Source organism: Salvelinus alpinus, chromosome 23 (assembly GCF_045679555.1).
Source record: "Salvelinus alpinus chromosome 23, SLU_Salpinus.1, whole genome shotgun sequence".
Taxonomy (NCBI): domain Eukaryota; kingdom Metazoa; phylum Chordata; class Actinopteri; order Salmoniformes; family Salmonidae; genus Salvelinus; species Salvelinus alpinus.
The window spans coordinates 3,906,603-3,924,758 of NC_092108.1; the positions used below are offsets into that span (position 1 = coordinate 3,906,603).

Below are 18,156 nucleotides of genomic sequence, written 5' to 3' on the forward strand. Positions count from 1 at the left end.
TCACCTTTCACCTCAGATGGGATGTTTCCTGGTCTGATAAACACCTCTCTGTCACCTTTCACCTCAGATGGGATGTCTCCTGGTCTGATAAACACCTCTCTGCCACCTTTCACCTCAGATGGGATGTCTCCTGGTCTGATAAACACCTCTCTGTCACCTTTCACCTCAGATGGGATGTCTCCTGGTCTGATAAACACCTCTCTGTCACCTTTCACCTCAGATGGGATGTCTACTGGTCTGATAAACACCTCTCTAGCTCTGTCACCTTTCACCTCAGATGGGATGTCTCCTGGTCTGATAAACACCTCTCTGTCACCTTTCACCCCAGATGGGATGTCTCCTGGTCTGATAAACACCTCTCTGTCACCTTTCACCTCAGATGGGATGTCTCCTGGTCTGATAAACACCTCTCTGTCACCTTTCACCTCAGATGGGATGTCTCCTGGTCTGATAAACACCTCTCTGTCACCTTTCACCTCAGATGGGATGTCTCCTGGTCTGATAAACACCTCTCTGTCACCTTTCACCTCAGATGGGATGTCTCCTGGTCTTATAAACACCTCTCTGTCACCTTTCACCTCAGATGGGATGTCTCCTGGTCTGATAAACACCTCTCCGTCACCTTTCACCTCAGATGGGATGTCTCCTGGTCTGATAAACACCTCTCTGTCACCTTTCACCTCAGATGGGATTCCTATTCCTATAGGAGACACCCATAGGAATCACCCTAGGAGACACCCGTAGGAAACATCCTAGGAGACACCCGTAGGAAACACCCTAGGAGACACCCGTAGGAAACACCCTAGGAGACACCCGTAGGAAACATCCTAGGAGACACCTATAGGAATCACCCTAGGAGACACCCGTAGGAAACACCCTAGGAGACACCCGTAGGAAACACCCTAGGAGACATCCTAGGAGAGCTTTTAAACCCAGTCTTCTAATTTCAGCTGTGCTTTTATCTTTATTGAAACCAGATAACATTACTGTCACACAAGGTGATTCAGGAGCTTAAAGTACTTGAATTTATCACTCTGAAATTCAAGTCCTGGAATATCAGACATTTCCTCCAGTTGGTACTTGAATTAAAATATGAGGAGAACACAAAATGATCAAATATGTTAATATAAAAAAAATATTAGAAAAACAATTTACATGTTGCGTTTATATTTTTGTTAAGTATAGTTTACCTACCTTTTTTAAAAACCACTGCTGCACTGGACCATACCAACCCACACCATGTAAGGCCCAACAAAAATGTGTCACGTGGGTGAATTGGCGCCAGTTCGACATTTATTTATTTTCTCTCCAGAACTTCCTGTATCAAGCAGCAGCGGTTCACCTGACGTTTTCCTCACACAGCCCAACCGCCCTTCTCCCGACTGGCGACGTTAAAGCTGCCAGTCGGAAACAAGATGCTTTTTTTGTGTGTAGCTATAGCGATCAGTACTTATCACTCACGTCAATAAGAAACGTATTATTGAGTAGAACTTGTAAGGTAGTGATGAATAGTAAGTTAGTTGTTAATGAGGTTGGGGTGATATACTGCCACCTGGTGGCGACTGGAAACAAGTGCATAACAGTAACTATTACAAATTGATGGTTCTTGAAAATGAATATTTGTCAGACCAGGATATTTGCTTGAAAAAGTACTTTGAAAGTCCTTGGATTTGACTTGCCAATATCTGTACGAACAATGAGTAAAGGCCAAATTCAATATTTTATAAAATACTTTTTTTCATATATACCACTGGTATCATATCCACCACCATATTTTCCAGCAGGTATGTTGTTATTTTCTGCATTCTCATTTCGACACCAAACCCACCACTGGTGTGCGTGACCAAAGAGCTCTATTTTCATGTCATCCAACAAATGGAAACGCCTGGAGTTGGCTAAATGCCAAATACAACAGCCTTACAGTGAAACGCTTACTGACAAGCCCTTTAACCAACAACGCCGTTTTAAGAAACATAAGTGTTAAGTAAAAAATAAAAATAACTAATAGTCAAAGATCAGTTAATCGAGGTGTTATATACATGTAGGTAGAGTTATTAAAGTGACTATGTATAGATAATAAACAGAGAGTAGCAGCAGCGTAAAAGAGAGGGGGGGGCAATGCAAATAGTCTGGGTAGCCATTTGATTAGCTGTTCAGGAGTCTTATGGCTTGGGGGGTAGAAGCTGTTTAGAAGCCTCTTGGACCTAGACTTGGCGCTCCGGTACCGCTTGCCGTGCGGTAGCAGAGAGAACAGTCTATGACTTGGGTGGCTGGAGTCTTTGACAATTTTTAGGGCCTTCCTCTGACACCGCCTGGTATAGAGGTCCTGGATGGCAGGGAGCTTGGCCCCAGTGATGTACTGGGCTGTACGCACTACCCTCTGTAGTGCCTTATGGCATAATTGGTTGAGAGCCCTTAAAAGTTTAAAACATCTACTCAGGCGCCATTGGATTGGAACCGGTGCTTTTGGTTAGATGACATGAAAATAGAGCTCGTTGGCCATGGCCACCACTGGTGGGTTTGGCGTCGAAATGAGAAGAAACAAACCCCATACCTGCTGTAAAATACGGTGGTGGATCTTTGTGTGTTATGGGGCCATTTTGTTTCCACTGGACCTGGGGACATTTTAAGGCTCAGTGCCATTATCCTTGCAAGGATATTCTATCAGTATAAAATAGATAAATAATAATAATAATTAATCATAATAATTTCCACATTTTTGGGAGAATACAATATAGCTGAGTATTTAAATAAGTCTTTTTTTGTTGTTGCTCTTCTTCATCAAGGGTGTCCATTCTGTTTATGTTTATGTTTACATTGTATTAGGAAAGTATTCAGACCCCTTCACTTCTTTCCACATTTTGTTACATTACAGCCTTATTCTAAAATGGATTAAATAAAAAAAATCCTCATCAATCTACACACAATACCCCATAATGACAAAGCGAAAAGTTATTTTAATTTTATTTTAGCAAATGTATTCAAATTTAAAAAACAGAAATACAGAAAGTATTCAGACCCTTTGCTATGATCATCCTTGAGATGTTTCTACAACTTGATCGGAGTCCACCTGTGGTAAATTCAATTGATTGGACATGATTTGGAAAGTCACACATCTATATAAGGTTCCACAATTGACAGTGCATGTCAGAGCAAAAACCAGGTCGAAGGAAATGTCCGTAGAGCTCCGAGACAGGAATGTGTCGAGGCACAGATCTGGGGAAGGGTTTTAAAAAATCTCTGCAGCATTGAAGGTCCCCAAGAACACAGTGGCATCCATCATTCTTAAATGGAAGAAGTTTGGAACCACCAAGACTCTTCATAGAGCTGGCCGACCGGTCAAACTGAGCAATCGGGGGAGAAGGGCCTTGGTCAGGGAAGTGACCAAGAACCTGATGGCCACTCTGAGAGAGCTCCAGAGTTCCTCTGTGGAGATGGGAGAACCTTCCAGAAGGACAACCATCTCTGCAGCACTCCACCATTCAGGCCTTTATGGTAGAGTTGCCAGACGGAAGCCACTCCTCAGTAAAAGGCACATGACAGCCCGCTTGGAGTTTGCCAAAAGGCACCTAAAGGACTCTCAGGCCATGAGAAACAAGATTCTCTGGTCTGATGAAACCAAGATTGAACTCTTTGACCTGCATGCCAAGCGTCACGTCTGGAGGAAATCTGTCACCATCCCATCGATGAAGCATTTTGGTGGCAGCATCATTGTGGCGGCAGGTAGTCTAGTGGTTAGAACGTTGGACTTGTAACCGAAAGGTTGCAAGATCGAATCCCCGAGCTGACAAGGTAAAAATCTGTCGTTCTGCCCCTGAACAAGGCAGTTAACCCACTAAGCCATCATTGAAAATAAGAATTTGTTCTTAACTGACTTGCCTAGTTAAATAAAGGTGAAAATGCTGTGGGGATGGTTTTCAGCAGCAGGGACAGGGAGACTAGTCAGGATCGAGGCAAAGATGAACAGAGCAAAGTACAGAGAGATCCTTGATGAAAACTTGCTCCAGAGCGCTCAGGACCTCAGACTGGGGCGAAGGTTCACCTTCCAACAGGACAATGACGCTAAGCACACAGCCAAGACAACGCAGGAGTGGCTTCAGGACAAGTCTCTGAATGTCCTTGAGTGGCCCAGCCAGAGCCCGGACTTGAACCCAATCGAACATCTCTGGAGAGACCTGAAAATAGCTGTGAAGCAACGCTCCCCAACCAACCTGACAGAGCTTGAGAGGATCTACAGAGAAGAATGTGAGAAACTCACCAAATACAGGTGTGCCAAGCTTGTAGCGTCATACCCAAGAAGACTCGAGGCTGTAATCGCTGCCAAAGTACTGAGTAAAGGGTCTGAATACTTATGTAAATGTGATATTTTTTTAAATTGAATTTAAACATTTGCAAAAATGAATAAAACCTGTTTTTGCTTTGTCATTATGGGGTATTGTGTGAAGATTGATGAGGGGGAAAAACAAGTTATTAGTTATAAATTAGTTATAAAATTGCTAAATCTTCTTTCCGCCCCGTGGCAAAATGTGTAGAATTGAAGGAAATTAACGCTAAAACAATTTTTTCATTCCGCTGTCTAAAGGGGGGGGGGGGGGGGCTGCTAAAAGGTTTTGCTTTCCTCTCCTGTAGATGTGACTGCTATCATCTTATCTCCTCATTTCCTCTCCTATAGATGTGACTGCTATCATCTTATCTCCTCATTTCCTCTCCTGTAGATGTGACTGCTATCATATTATCTCCTCCTCTCCTCTCCTATAGATGTGACTGCTATCATCTTATCTCCTAATTTCCTCTCCTGTAGATGTGACTGCTATCATCTTATCTCCTTCTCTCCTCTCCTATAGATGTGACTGCTATCATCTTATCTCCTCCTTTCCTCTCCTATAGATGTGACTGCTATCATCTTATCTCCTCCTCTCCTATAGATGTGACTGCTATCATCTTATCTCCTTCTTTCCTCTCCTGTAGATGTGACTGCTATCATCTTATCTCCTCCTTTCCTCTCCTATAGATGTGACTGCTATCATCTTATCTCCTTCTTTCCTCTCCTGTAGATGTGACTGCTATCATCTTATCTCCTCATTTCCTCTCCTGTAGATGTGACTGCTATCATCTTATCTCCTCATTTCCTCTCCTGTAGATGTGACTGCTATCATCTTATCTCCTTCTTTCCTCTCCTATAGATGTGACTGCTATCATCTTATCTCCTCCTTTCCTCTCCTATAGAGGTGACTGCTATCTCCTCATTTCCTCTCCTGTAGATGTGACTGCTATCATCTTATCTCCTCCTTTCCTCTCCTATAGATGTGACTGCTATCATCTTATCTCCTCATTTCCTCACCTGTAGATGTGACTGCTATCATCTTATCTCCTCATTTCCTCTCCTGTAGATGTGACTGCTATCATCTTATCTCCTCCTTTCCTCTCCTATAGATGTGACTGCTATCATCTTATCTCCTCCTTTCCTCTCCTATAGATGTGACTGCTATCATCTTATCTCCTCCTTTCCTCTCCTATAGATGTGACTGCTATCATCTTATCTCCTCATTTCCTCTCCTGTAGATGTGAAAGCTATCATCTTATCTCCTCCTTTCCTCTCCTATAGATGTGACTGCTATCATCTTATCTCCTCCTTTTCTCTCCTATAGATGTGACTGCTATCATCTTTGTGGTTGCCAGCAGCAGCTACAACATGGTCATAAGGGAGGACAACAGCACCAACAGGCTACGGGAAGCCCTGGATCTCTTCCGCAGTATCTGGAATAACAGGTCTGTTTAGAACCATATGCGCTATATATACGAAAGTATGTGGACACCACTTCAAATTAGGACATTTGGCTATTTCAGCCACACCCATAGGTGACAAGGTGTATAAAAATCGAGCACACAGCCATTCATTCTCCATAGACAAGCATTGGCAGTAGAATGCCCTTAATGAAGAGCTCAGTGACTTTCAACGTGGCATTTGTTACAGGGTGCCACCTTTCCAACAACTCAGTTTGTCAAATGTCTCCCCTGCTAGAGCTGCCCCGGTCAACTGTAAGTGCTGTTATTGTGAAGTGGAAACGTATAGGAGCAACAACGGCTCAGCCTGCGAAGTGGTAGACCACACAAGTTCACAGAACGGGACCGCCGAGTGCTGAAGCGCGTAGCTTGTAGAAATCGTCTGTCCTCGGTTGCCTCACTACCCGAGTTCCAAACTGCCTTTTGAAGCAACGTCAGCACTGTTTGTCGGTAGCTTCATGAAATGGGGTTCCATGGCCGAGCAGCTGCACACAAGCCTAAGATCACCATGCACAATAGTGATGAATCACGCTTCACCATCTGGCAGTCCGACGGACGAATCTGGGGATGCCAGGAGAACGCTACCTGCCCCAATGCATAGTGCCAACTGTAAAGTTTGGTGGAGGAGGATTAATGGTCTGGGGCTGTTTTTCATGGTTGGGATAGGCCCCTTAGTTCCAGTGAAGGGAAACATTTAATTGAATAACACATATGGAATCATGTAGTAACCAAAAAAGTGTTAAACAAATCAAAATACATTTTATATTTGAGATTCTTCAAATAGCCACCGTTTGCCTTGATGACAGCTTTGCACACTCTTGGCATTCTCTCAACCAGCTTCATGAGGTAGTCACCTGGAATGCATTTCATTTAACAGGTGTGCCTTGTTAAAAGTTAATTTGTGGAATGTCTTTTCTTCTTAATGCGTTTGAGCCGATCAGTTGTGTTGTGACAAGGTAAGGGGTGGTATACAGAAGATAGCCCTATTTGGTAAAAGACCAAGTCTATCCCCCACCTCTTCGCCCTCGCCATCGAACCGTTGGCTGAGGCTATAAGAACGTGTCCTGACATACATGGCTTTGAGGTGGACCTCCATACCCATAAATCATCCCTTTCTGCGGACGATCTTATTTCTAACAAACCCAGAACATTCCCTCTCTCACTTGCAGAACCTACTACAGTATTATGGTTCTTTCTCTGGATATGAGGTCAATTTTGATAAAAAGGGAAATCTTACCGTTGTCTGTCTTTGACCATCATACCATCAAGCACAAGTTTCCCTTTAGATGGTCGCCACCATCATAAGTCTTATGGGCTTCACATATTTGGGCATAAAGGTGGATGGGAACCTGAAGAACCTTTATAAACTCAATCTGGACAGCTGGTTGTAAAAGGTGGAGGGTGACCTTTGACCTGTGTAAATGGATGGACTTACCGCTCACCCTACTGGGTAGAATCAATGTAATTAAAATGAATGTCCTGCCCAGATTTCTATATTTGTTTCAATCTCTCCCTATCCCTGTTCCCGCAGCATTCTTTTCCTCTCTCAACAAGCTGACCAGATGGTTTATCTGGCACGGCAAAACCCCTAGGGTTGGCCTGGATAAACTGACCCTTGATTATGGTCAAGGGGGCTTAAACCTCCCCAATTTCAGAATGTATTACTGGGCTGCGCAGTCTAGATTTCTGGCTCAGAGGTTTGACAAGGGTCCTTCTCCCTCATGGTTGAACATTGAAAAGTTTGAGGTACAAGAGGACAGATTTGTTTTACAAATGGGACAGGAAATCTATAAAAACCATCACAGACAACCCTTTAATTATATATTCTGTCCTGACGTGGTGCAAACTGCATGAGCTGTTCAGACGAGGGGGATTCCTTTCCCCTAAAACCCCTTTATGGAACAACAGATTGATTCCTATGTTGTTCCAGAATAGTAACTTTAGACCATGGTCTGATAGGGGGATCACTCTTCTGGAACACGAGGAGGGAATTCTTATGTCTTTTGATCAGCTGAAACAGAAATACCACTTGTCTAACAGGTACTTCTTTAGCTACCTACAACGACAAAACTTTATTAGGGTGTCTCTCAAGGGACAATGGAACCTACCTAAGATGTCACCTATTGAACAACTCTGCCACGCAGACCAACCACTGTTCAAGACCATTTCCCGTGTTTACGATGCTCTTATGTCAGGACTAACACTGCCTGGGCTAGATAAACCCCGACTTAGATGGGGGAAAAGATCTGGGTATTGATCTTGATGAGGGTCTATGGAGTGACCTATGCAGGGATGGTGTTACATCCACATTGAACTCCAGATACAGACTGACCCAGTTTAATTTCCTCCATCAGCTCTATATCACCCCACCTAGACTGCACAAGTTCAGCCCTGATATCTCCTCCCTATGTTTTAGATGTGGCTCAGATGAAGGAACATTCCTCCATTCCACTTGGCAGTGTTCAAAACTACACGGTTTCTGGCAAGGGGTATGAGATTCTGTTTTTCCTGCTGAGGGGGGGCCCTATACCTGCACCCAGAGGGGAGTAGCTCACAGTCCGGGTACAGAGGGTGGCTTGGGTCTAAAATGATTCTGTGATTTTATTACACTACCTGCTGCAGGTGTCTCATTAGTTTTTTATTATGACTTTTATTTATTGTATTTTTGTATATACAGTGGGGAGAACAAGTATTTGATACACTGCCGATTTTGCAGGTTTTCCTACTTACAAAGCATGTAGAGGTCTGTCATTTTTATCATAGGTACACTTCAACTGTGAGAGACGGAATCTAAAACAAAAATCCAGAAAATCACATTGTATGATTTTTAAGTAATTCATTTGCATTTTATTGCATGACATAAGTATTTGATCACCTACCAACCAGTAAGAATTCCGGCTCTCACAGACCTGTTAGTTTTTCTTTAAGAAGCCCTCCTGTTCTCCACTCATTACCTGTATTAACTGCACCTGTTTGAACTCGTTACCTGTATAAAAGACACCTGTCCACACACTCAATCAAACAGACTCCAACCTCTCCACAATGGCCAAGACCAGAGAGCTGTGTAAGGACATCAGGGATAAAATTGTAGACCTGCACAAGGCTGGGATGGGCTACAGGACAATAGGCAAGCAGCTTGGTGAGAAGGCAACAACTGTTGGCGCAATTATTAGAAAATAGAAGAAAATAGAAGAAGTTCAAGATGATGGTCAATCACCCTCGGTCTGGGGCTCCATGCAAGATCTCACCTCGTGGGGCATCAATGATCATGAGGAAGGTGAGGGATCAGCCCAGAACTACACGGCAGGACCTGGTCAATGACCTGAAGAGAGCTGGGACCACAGTCTCAAAGAAAACCATTAGTAACACACTACGCCGTCATGGATTAAAATCCTGCAGCGCACACAAGGTCCCCCTGCTCAAGCAGGCGCATGTCCAGGCCCGTCTGAAGTTTGCCAATGACCATCTGGATGATCCAGAGGAGGAATGGGAGAAGGTCATGTGGTCTGATGATTCAAAAATAGAGCTTTTTGGTCTAAACTCCACTCGCCGTGTTTGGAGGAAGAAGAAGGATGAGTACAACCCCAAGAACACCATCCCAACCGTGAAGCATGGAGGTGGAAACATCATTCTTTGGGGATGCTTTTCTGCAAAGGGGACAGGACGACTGCACCGTATTGAGGGGAGGATGGATGGGGCCATGTATCGCGAGATCTTGGCCAACAACCTCCTTCCCTCAGTAAGAGCATTGAAGATGGGTCGTGGCTGGGTCTTCCAGCATGACAACGACACGAAGCACACAGCCATGGCAACTAAGGAGTGGCTCCGTAAGAAGCATCTCAAGGTCCTGGAGTGGCCTAGCCAGTCTCCAGACCTGAACCCAATAGAAAATCTTTGGAGGGAGCTGAAAGTCCGTATTGCCCAGCGACAGCCCCGAAACCTGAAGGATCTGGAGAAGATCTGTAGGGAGGAGTGGGCCAAAATCCCTGCTGCAGTGTGTGCAAACCTAGTCAAGAACTACAGGAAACGTATGATCTCTGTAATTGCAAACAAAGGTTTCTGTACCAAATATTAAGTTCTGCTTTTCTGATGTATCAAATACTTATGTCATGCAATAAAATGCAAATTAATTACTTAAAAATCATACAATGTGATTTTCTGGATTTTTGTTTTAGATTCCGTCTCTCATAGTTGAAGTGTACCTATGATAAAAATTACAGACCTCTACATGCTTTGTAAGTAGGAAAACCTGCAAAATCGGCAGTGTATCAAATACTTGTTCTCCCCACTGTATATATATTTAAATTTTATTGCATTTTACACTTGTCTCTTGTCTTGTCACATTGTTATTTTGTTGTCTAATATCTTCTCATTTTTGTTTTGAATGTCCTTAATTAGAAAATGCAAAGCTAAAATATTCAGCGAAAAATAAATTACCAAGTCCATATTATGACAAGAACAGCTCAAATAAGCAAAGAGAAACGACAGTCCATCATTACTTTAAGAAATGAAGGTCAATCTATATGGAACATTTCAAGAACTTTTCAAGAACTTTGAAAATTTCTTCAAGTGCAGTCACAAACACCATCAAGCGCTATGATGAAACTGTCTCTCATGAAGACCGCCACAGGAAAGGAAGACCCAGAGTTACCTCTGCTGCAGAGGATACGTTCATTAGAATTACCAGCCTCAGAAATTGCAGCCCAAATATATGCTTCACAGAGTTCAAGTAACAGACACATCTCAACATCAACTGTTCAGAGGAGACTGTGTGAATCAGGAATTCATGGTCGAATTGCTGCAAAGAAACCACTACTAAAGGACACTAATAATAAGAAGAGACTTGCTTGGGCCAAGAAACACAAGCAATGAACATTAGACCGGTGGAAATCTGTCCTTTGGTCTGATGAGTCCAAATTAAAGATTTTTGGTTCCAACCACTGTGTTTTCGTGAGATGCTGAGTAGGTGAACGAATGATCTCCACATGTGTGGTTCCCACTGTGAAGCATGGAGGAGGAGGTGTGATGGTGTGGGGGTGCTTTCCTGGTGACACTGTCTGTGATTTATTTAGAATTCAAGGCACACAATCAGGATGGCTCCCACAGCATTCTGCAGCGGTACGCCCATCCCATCTGGTTTGGGCTTAGTGGGACTATCATTTGTTTTTCAACAGGACAATGACCCAACACACCCCCAGGCTGTGTAAGGGCTATTTGACCAAGAAGGAGAGTGATGGAGTGCTGCATCAGATGACCTGGCCTCCACAATCATCCGACCTTAACCCAATTGAGATGGTTTGGGATGAGTTGGACCGCAGAGTGAAGGAAAAGCAGCCAACAAGTGCTCAGCATATGTGGGAACTCCTTCAAGAATGTTGGAAAAGCATTCCAGGTGAAGCTGGTTGAGAGAATGCGAAGAGAGTGCAAAGCTGTCATCAAGGCAAAGGGTGGCTATTTTAAATATATTTAGATTTAACACTTTTTTGGTTACTGCATGATTCCATATGTGTTATTTTATAGTTTTGATGTCTTCACTATTATTCTACAATGTGGAAAATAGTACAAATAAAGAAAAACCCTTTAATGAGTAGGTGTTCTAAAACTTTTGACCGGTTCTGTACATCTACTGATATAACCCTGGACTTCTTTCACCATATCTGGAATAACAGGTCTGTTTAGAACTATATTTAAGCAATAAGGTACGAGGGGGTGTGATATGTGGCCAATATACCACGACTAAGGGCTGTTCTTAGGCATGACGCAACGCCTTATTGTTGTTATAAACTGGTTACCAACGTAATTAGAGCAGTAAAAATAAATATTTTGTCATACCCATGGTATACGGTCTGATATACCACGGCTGTCAGCCAATCAGCATGCAGAACTCGAACCACCCAGTTTATAAATACTGATATAACACTAACCCTGGACTTCTTTCACCATATCTGGAATAACAGGTCCGATTATAACCCTTCATATGTCCATTTAACCCTTCGTATGTCAATTTAACCCTTCGTATGTCCATATAACCCTTCGTATGTCCATTTAACCCTTCGTATGTCCATTTAACCCTTCGTATGTCCATTTAACCCTTCGTATGTATGTCCATTTAACCCTTCGTATGTCCATTTTACCCTTCGTATGTCCATTTAACCCTTCGTATGTATGTCCATTTAACTCTTCGTATGTCCATATAACCCTTCGTATGTCCATTTAACCCTTCGTATGTCCATTTAACCCTTCGTATGTCCATTTAACCCTTCGTATGTCCATTTAACCCTTCGTATGTATGTCCATTTAACCCTTCGTATGTCCATTTAACCCTTCATATGTCCATTTAACCCTTCAAATGTCCATTTAACCCTTCAAATGTCCATTTAACCCTTCAAATGTCCATTTAACCCTTCAAATGTCCATTTAACCCTTCGTATGTCCATATAACCCTTCGTATGTCCATATAACCCTTCGTATGTCCATTTAACCCTTCGTATGTCCATTTAACCCTTCGTATGTCCATTTAACCCTTCGTATGTCCATATAACCCTTCGTATGTCCATTTAACCCTTCGTATGTCCATTTAACCCTTCGTATGTCCATTTAACCCTTCGTATGTCCATATAACCCTTCAAATGTCCATTTAACCCTTCATATGTCCATTTAACCCTTCAAATGTCCATTTAACCCTTCGTATGTCCTTTCCACTTCCGGCGCCGAAAAGAGATGGCCGCCTCGCTTCGCGTTCCTTGGAAAATATGCAGTATTTTGTTTTTTTATGTGTTATTTCTTACATCGGTACCCCAGGTAATCTTAGGTTTCATTACATACAGTCGGGAGGAACTACTGAATATACGATTAACGTCAACTCATCATCGTTCCTACCAGGAATATGACTTTCCCGAAACGGATCCAGTGTTTTGCCTTCCACCCAATACAATGGATCTGATCCCAGCCGGCGACCCTGTGCGACGCCGAAAAAGGGGCAAACGAGGCGGTCTCGTGGTCAGGCTTCGGAGACGGGCACATCGCGCTCCACTCCCTAGCATACTACTCGCCAATGTCCAGTCTCTTGACAATAAGGTTGACGAAATCCGAGCACGGGTAGCATTCCAGAGAGACATCAGGGATTGCAACGTGCTCTGCTTCACGGAAACATGGCTAACTCAAGAGACGCTAACGGAGTCGGTGCAGCCAGCTGGTTTCTTCATGCATCGCGCCGACAGAAACAAACATCTTTCTGGTAAGAAGAGGGGCGGGGGGGTATGCCTTATGATTAACGAGACGTGGTGTGATCATCATAACAACACACAGGAACTCAAGTCATTCTGTTCACCTGATCTAGAACTCCTCACAATCAAATGTCGACCGCATTATCTACCAAGGGAATTCTCTTCAATCATAATCACAGCCGTATATATTCCCCCCCAAGCAGACACATCGATGGCCCTGAACGAACTTTATCTGACTCTTTGTAAACTGGAAACCACACACCCTGAGGCTGCATTCATCGTAGCTGGGGATTTTAACAAGGCTAATCTAAAAACAAAACTCCCTAAATTCTATCAGCATATCGATTGTGCTACCAGGGCTGGAAAAACCCTAGATCATTGTTATACTAATTTCCGCGACGCATATAAGGCCCTCCCCCGCCCCCCTTTCGGAAAAGCTGACCACGACTCCATTTTGTTGATTCCAGCCTACAAACAGAAACTCAAACAACAAGCTCCCGCGCTCAGGTCTGTTCAACGCTGGTCCGACCAATCTGAATCCACGCTTCAAGACTGCTTCGATCACGCGGATTGGAATATGTTCCGCATTGCGTCCAACAACAATATTGACGAATATGCTGATTCGGTGAGCGAGTTCATTAGGAAGTGCATTGACGATGTCGTACCCACAGCAACGATTAAAACATTCCCAAACCAGAAACCGTGGATTGACGGCAGCATTCGCGTGAAACTGAAAGCGCGAACCACTGCTTTTAACCAGGGCAAGGTGACCGGAAGCATGACCGAATACAAACAGTGTAGCTATTCTCTCCGCAAGGCAATCAAACAGGCTAAGTCCCAGTACAGAGACAAAATCGAGTCGCAATTCAACAGCTCAGACACAAGAGGTATGTGGCAGGGTCTACAGTCAATCACGGATTACAAAAAGAAAACCAGCCCCGTCGCGGACCAGGATGTCTTGCTCCCAGACAGGCTAAACAACTTTTTTGCCCGCTTTGAGGACAATACAGTGCCACTGACACGGCCCCCTACCAAAACCTGCGGGCTCTCCTTCACTGCAGCCGAGGTGAGTAAAACATTTAAACGTGTTAACCCTCGCAAGGCTGCAGGCCCAGACGGCATTCCCAGCCGCGTCCTCAGAGCATGCGCAGACCAGCTGGCTGGTGTGTTTACGGACATATTCAATCAATCCTTATCCCAGTCTGCTGTTCCCACATGCTTCAAGAGGGCCACCATTGTTCCTGTTCCCAAGAAAGCTAAGGTAACTGAGCTAAACGACTACCGCCCCGTAGCACTCACTTCCGTCATCATGAAGTGCTTTGAGAGACTAGTCAAGGACCATATCACCTCCACCCTACCGGACACCCTAGACCCACTCCAATTTGCTTACCGACCCAATAGGTCCACAGACGACGCAATCGCAACCACACTGCACACTGCCCTAACCCATCTGGACAAGAGGAATACCCATGTGAGAATGCTGTTCATCGATTACAGCTCAGCATTTAACACCATAGTACCCTCCAAACTCGTCATCAAGCTCGAGACCCTGGGTCTCGACCCCGCCCTGTGCAACTGGGTCCTGGACTTCCTGACGGGCCGCCCCCAGGTGGTGAGGGTAGGTAACAACATCTCCACCCCGCTGATCCTCAACACTGGGGCCCCACAAGGGTGCGTTCTGAGCCCTCTCCTGTACTCCCTGTTCACCCACGACTGCGTGGCCATGCACGCCTCCAACTCAATCAAGTTTGCGGATGACACTACAGTGGTAGGCTTGATTACCAACAACGACGAGACGGCCTACAGGGAGGAGGTGAGGGCCCTCGGAGTGTGGTGTCAGGAAAATAACCTCACACTCAACGTCAACAAAACAAAGGAGATGATTGTGGACTTCAGGAAACAGCAGAGGGAGCACCCCCCTATCCACATCGACGGGTCAGTAGTGGAGAAGGTGGAAAGTTTTAAGTTCCTCGGTGTACACATCACGGACAAACTGAATTGGTCCACCCACACAGACAGCGTTGTGAAGAAGGCGCAGCAGCGCCTCTTCAACCTCAGGAGGCTGAAGAAATTCGGCTTGTCACCAAAAGCACTCACAAACTTCTACAGATGCACAATCGAGAGCATCCTGTCGGGCTGTATCACCGCCTGGTACGGCAACTGCTCCGCCCACAACCGTAAGGCTCTCCAGAGGGTAGTGAGGTCTGCAGAACGCATCACCGGGGGCAAACTACCTGCCCTCCAGGACACCTACACCACCCGATGTCACAGGAAGGCCATAAAGATCATCAAGGACAACAACCACCCAAGCCACTGCCTGTTCACCCCGCTATCATCCAGAAGGCGAGGTCAGTACAGGTGCATCAAAGCAGGGACCGAGAGACTGAAAAACAGCTTCTATCTCAAGGCCATCAGACTGTTAAACAGCCACCACTAACATTTAGCGGCCGCTACAAACATAATGACTCAACTCCAGCCACTTTAAAAATGGGAATTGATGGAAATTATGTAAAAATGTACCACTAGCCACTTTAAACAATGCCACTTAATATAATGTTTACATACCCTACATTACCCATCTCATATGTATATACTGTACTCTATATCATCTACTGCATCTTGCCATCTTTATGTAATACATGTACCACTAGCCACTTTAAACTATGCCACTTTATGTTTACATACCCTACAGTACTCATCTCATATGTATATACCGTACTCTATACCATCTACTGCATCTTGCCATGCCCTTCTGTACCACCACTCATTCATATATCTTTATGTACATATTCTTTATCCCTTTACACTTGTGTGTGTGTATAAGGTAGTAGTTGTGGAATTGTTAGGTTAGATTACTTGTTGGTTATTACTGCATTGTCGGAACTAGAAGCACAAGCATTTCGCTACACTCGCATTAACATCTGCTAACCATGTGTATGTGACTAATAAAATTTGATTTGATTTGATTTGATATAACCCTTCGTATGTCCATATAACCCTTCGTATGTCCATATAACCCTTCGTATGTCCATATAACCCTTCGTATGTCCATATAACCCTTCGTATGTCCATTTAACCCTTCATATGTCCATTTAACCCTTCATATGTCCATATAACCCTTCATATGTCCATTTAACCCTTCATATGTCCATTTAACCCTTCAAATGTCCATTTAACCCTTCAAATGTCCATTTAACCCATCGTATGTCCATTTAACCCTTCGTATGTCCATTTAACCCTTCGTATGTCCATTTAACCCTTCGTATGTCCATATAACCCTTCGTATGTCCATTTAACCCTTCGTATGTCCATTTAACCCTTCGTATGTCCATTTAACCCTTCGTATGTCCATTTAACCCTTCGTATGTCCATATAACACAGGCTGTATAAAGTAAGTAAGTTGCCTTGTCCGAGCCAGGATGCCAGGATGGCCCATAGGGGAGGAGCCTACAGATGTAGGATCTTAATTTGAGCCAGTTTGCTGTAGCAGGAAAATAATCTTGCCGCAACAGGAAATGAGAATTATTATGTTGATTGTAAATAATGGACATTATATGTAGGGGTTGAGACATTTTTCGTTAGGGAAAATCAAGTCTGACAATTTTCAATTGGATATCAATTTTGTGATATCCAATTACGATCTTGTTTCATCACTGCAACTCCCCAACGGGCTCGGGAGGGGCGAATGTCGAGTCATGCGTCCTCCAAAACATTACCCGCCAAAACACGCTTCTTAATACCCACCCCCTTAACCCAGAAGCCAGCCGCACCAATGTGTCGGAGGAAACACGTTCAACTGACGACCGAAGTCTGCTTGCAGGCGCCCGGCCCGCCACAAGGTGTTGCTAGAGCGCGACGTGCCAAGTAAAACCCCCCGGGCCAAACCCTCCCCTAACCCGGGACGACGCTAGGCCAATTATGCGCCGCCCTATGGGACTCCCGGTCACAGCCGGTTGTGACACAGCCCGGGATCGAACCCGGGTCTGTAGCGGCGCCTTAGACCGCTGCGCCACTCGGGAGGCCCCTTTAGAAGCCTTTAACATCAAATACACAAAAAATTAGTTTTCTCAGCAACAAAAGAGTGCACAAATGAAGGTCCCCCATCTGTATCTCCTGTTTGAATTACAAGTGCACTCCCTGGACAGGACACTAGTCTATTGCAGGGCCTTACCCCGAATCCATCTCCTGCCAAGCAGATCAGCCAATCCATCTCCTTAAAACTGAGTGCCAAGAAGATCAGGTCACATTTTTAGTCTTTGATATGGCTTGACCAGGGATCGAACTCCCAATCTTCCAATCAAAGGGCGTTATTTTCGGCTGGCACAATTGTCAAAACGCACGCTCGTTTGCAATTTCGACCTGTTAAAGCCGTCGCTCTTCTACTTTAAAACCCGAGCGGCAGGTAAATTACCTGTTTTATATGAGCTCGATTGCACTGAGGTGGGAATACCTGAGGTGTGCCCTTAAAAACATGGGCCAAAGTGCCAATTTCAGTATGCTGCTGGTGGGGATATTTCACACCAACCAAAGTCTGGTTTTAGCGGTAACGTGGTTGGTTATGGCATGGATTTTGACAACGGAAGCGCGGCTTTTCCAGCCCTGACGCACAGTACCCATAATGCACGTGGAACAAAATAGATGTGCTTTTTGTGCCCATAAACTTCGTTTATACATTTAAACATAAAAGCATATTTTTAAACATATATTATATATATTAAATATATATATTTAAACATAAAAACAAATGATTTTGTACCTATTCCGTTTAATTTGATTAACAACCAAGCTCAGCCTCCTCTCCTCTCAATGACATGCTGTTTTTTTTGTCCTGCCCAAATGCATTCACCAAGTAGCCACTCCCGAGTGGCGCAGCGGTCTAAGGCACTGCATCTCAGTGCTAGAAGGCGTCACTACAGACACCCTGGTTCGAAATCACAACCGGCCGTGGTTGGGAGTCCCATAAGGCGGAGCACAATTGGCCCAGCGTTGTCCGGGTTTGGCCGGTGTAGGTCGTCATTGTAAAGAAGAATTTGTTCTTAACTGACTTGCCTAGTTAGATAAATGTTTAAAAATATATATTGATAAAGGGTTTGGTGTTTGAGACTGCTTTGAAATAAATCACCAAAGCTTTATTAAAAGATCAAGT

The 18,156-nt window shown here is 44.2% G+C and overlaps 1 protein-coding gene across 5 annotated transcripts in view; it reads left to right on the plus strand.

The window, feature by feature from the left end:
* Positions 1-18,156, plus strand: part of LOC139550098 (guanine nucleotide-binding protein G(s) subunit alpha-like) — a 191,250-nt gene that overhangs the window by 164,297 nt on the left and 8,797 nt on the right. For all 5 annotated transcript variants that reach the window (XM_071360727.1, XM_071360728.1, XM_071360729.1 and 2 more), the window contains one exon: positions 5,649-5,769. In XM_071360727.1, the coding sequence (XP_071216828.1) occupies positions 5,649-5,769 (121 nt within the window). The remainder of the gene's footprint in view (positions 1-5,648; positions 5,770-18,156) is intronic.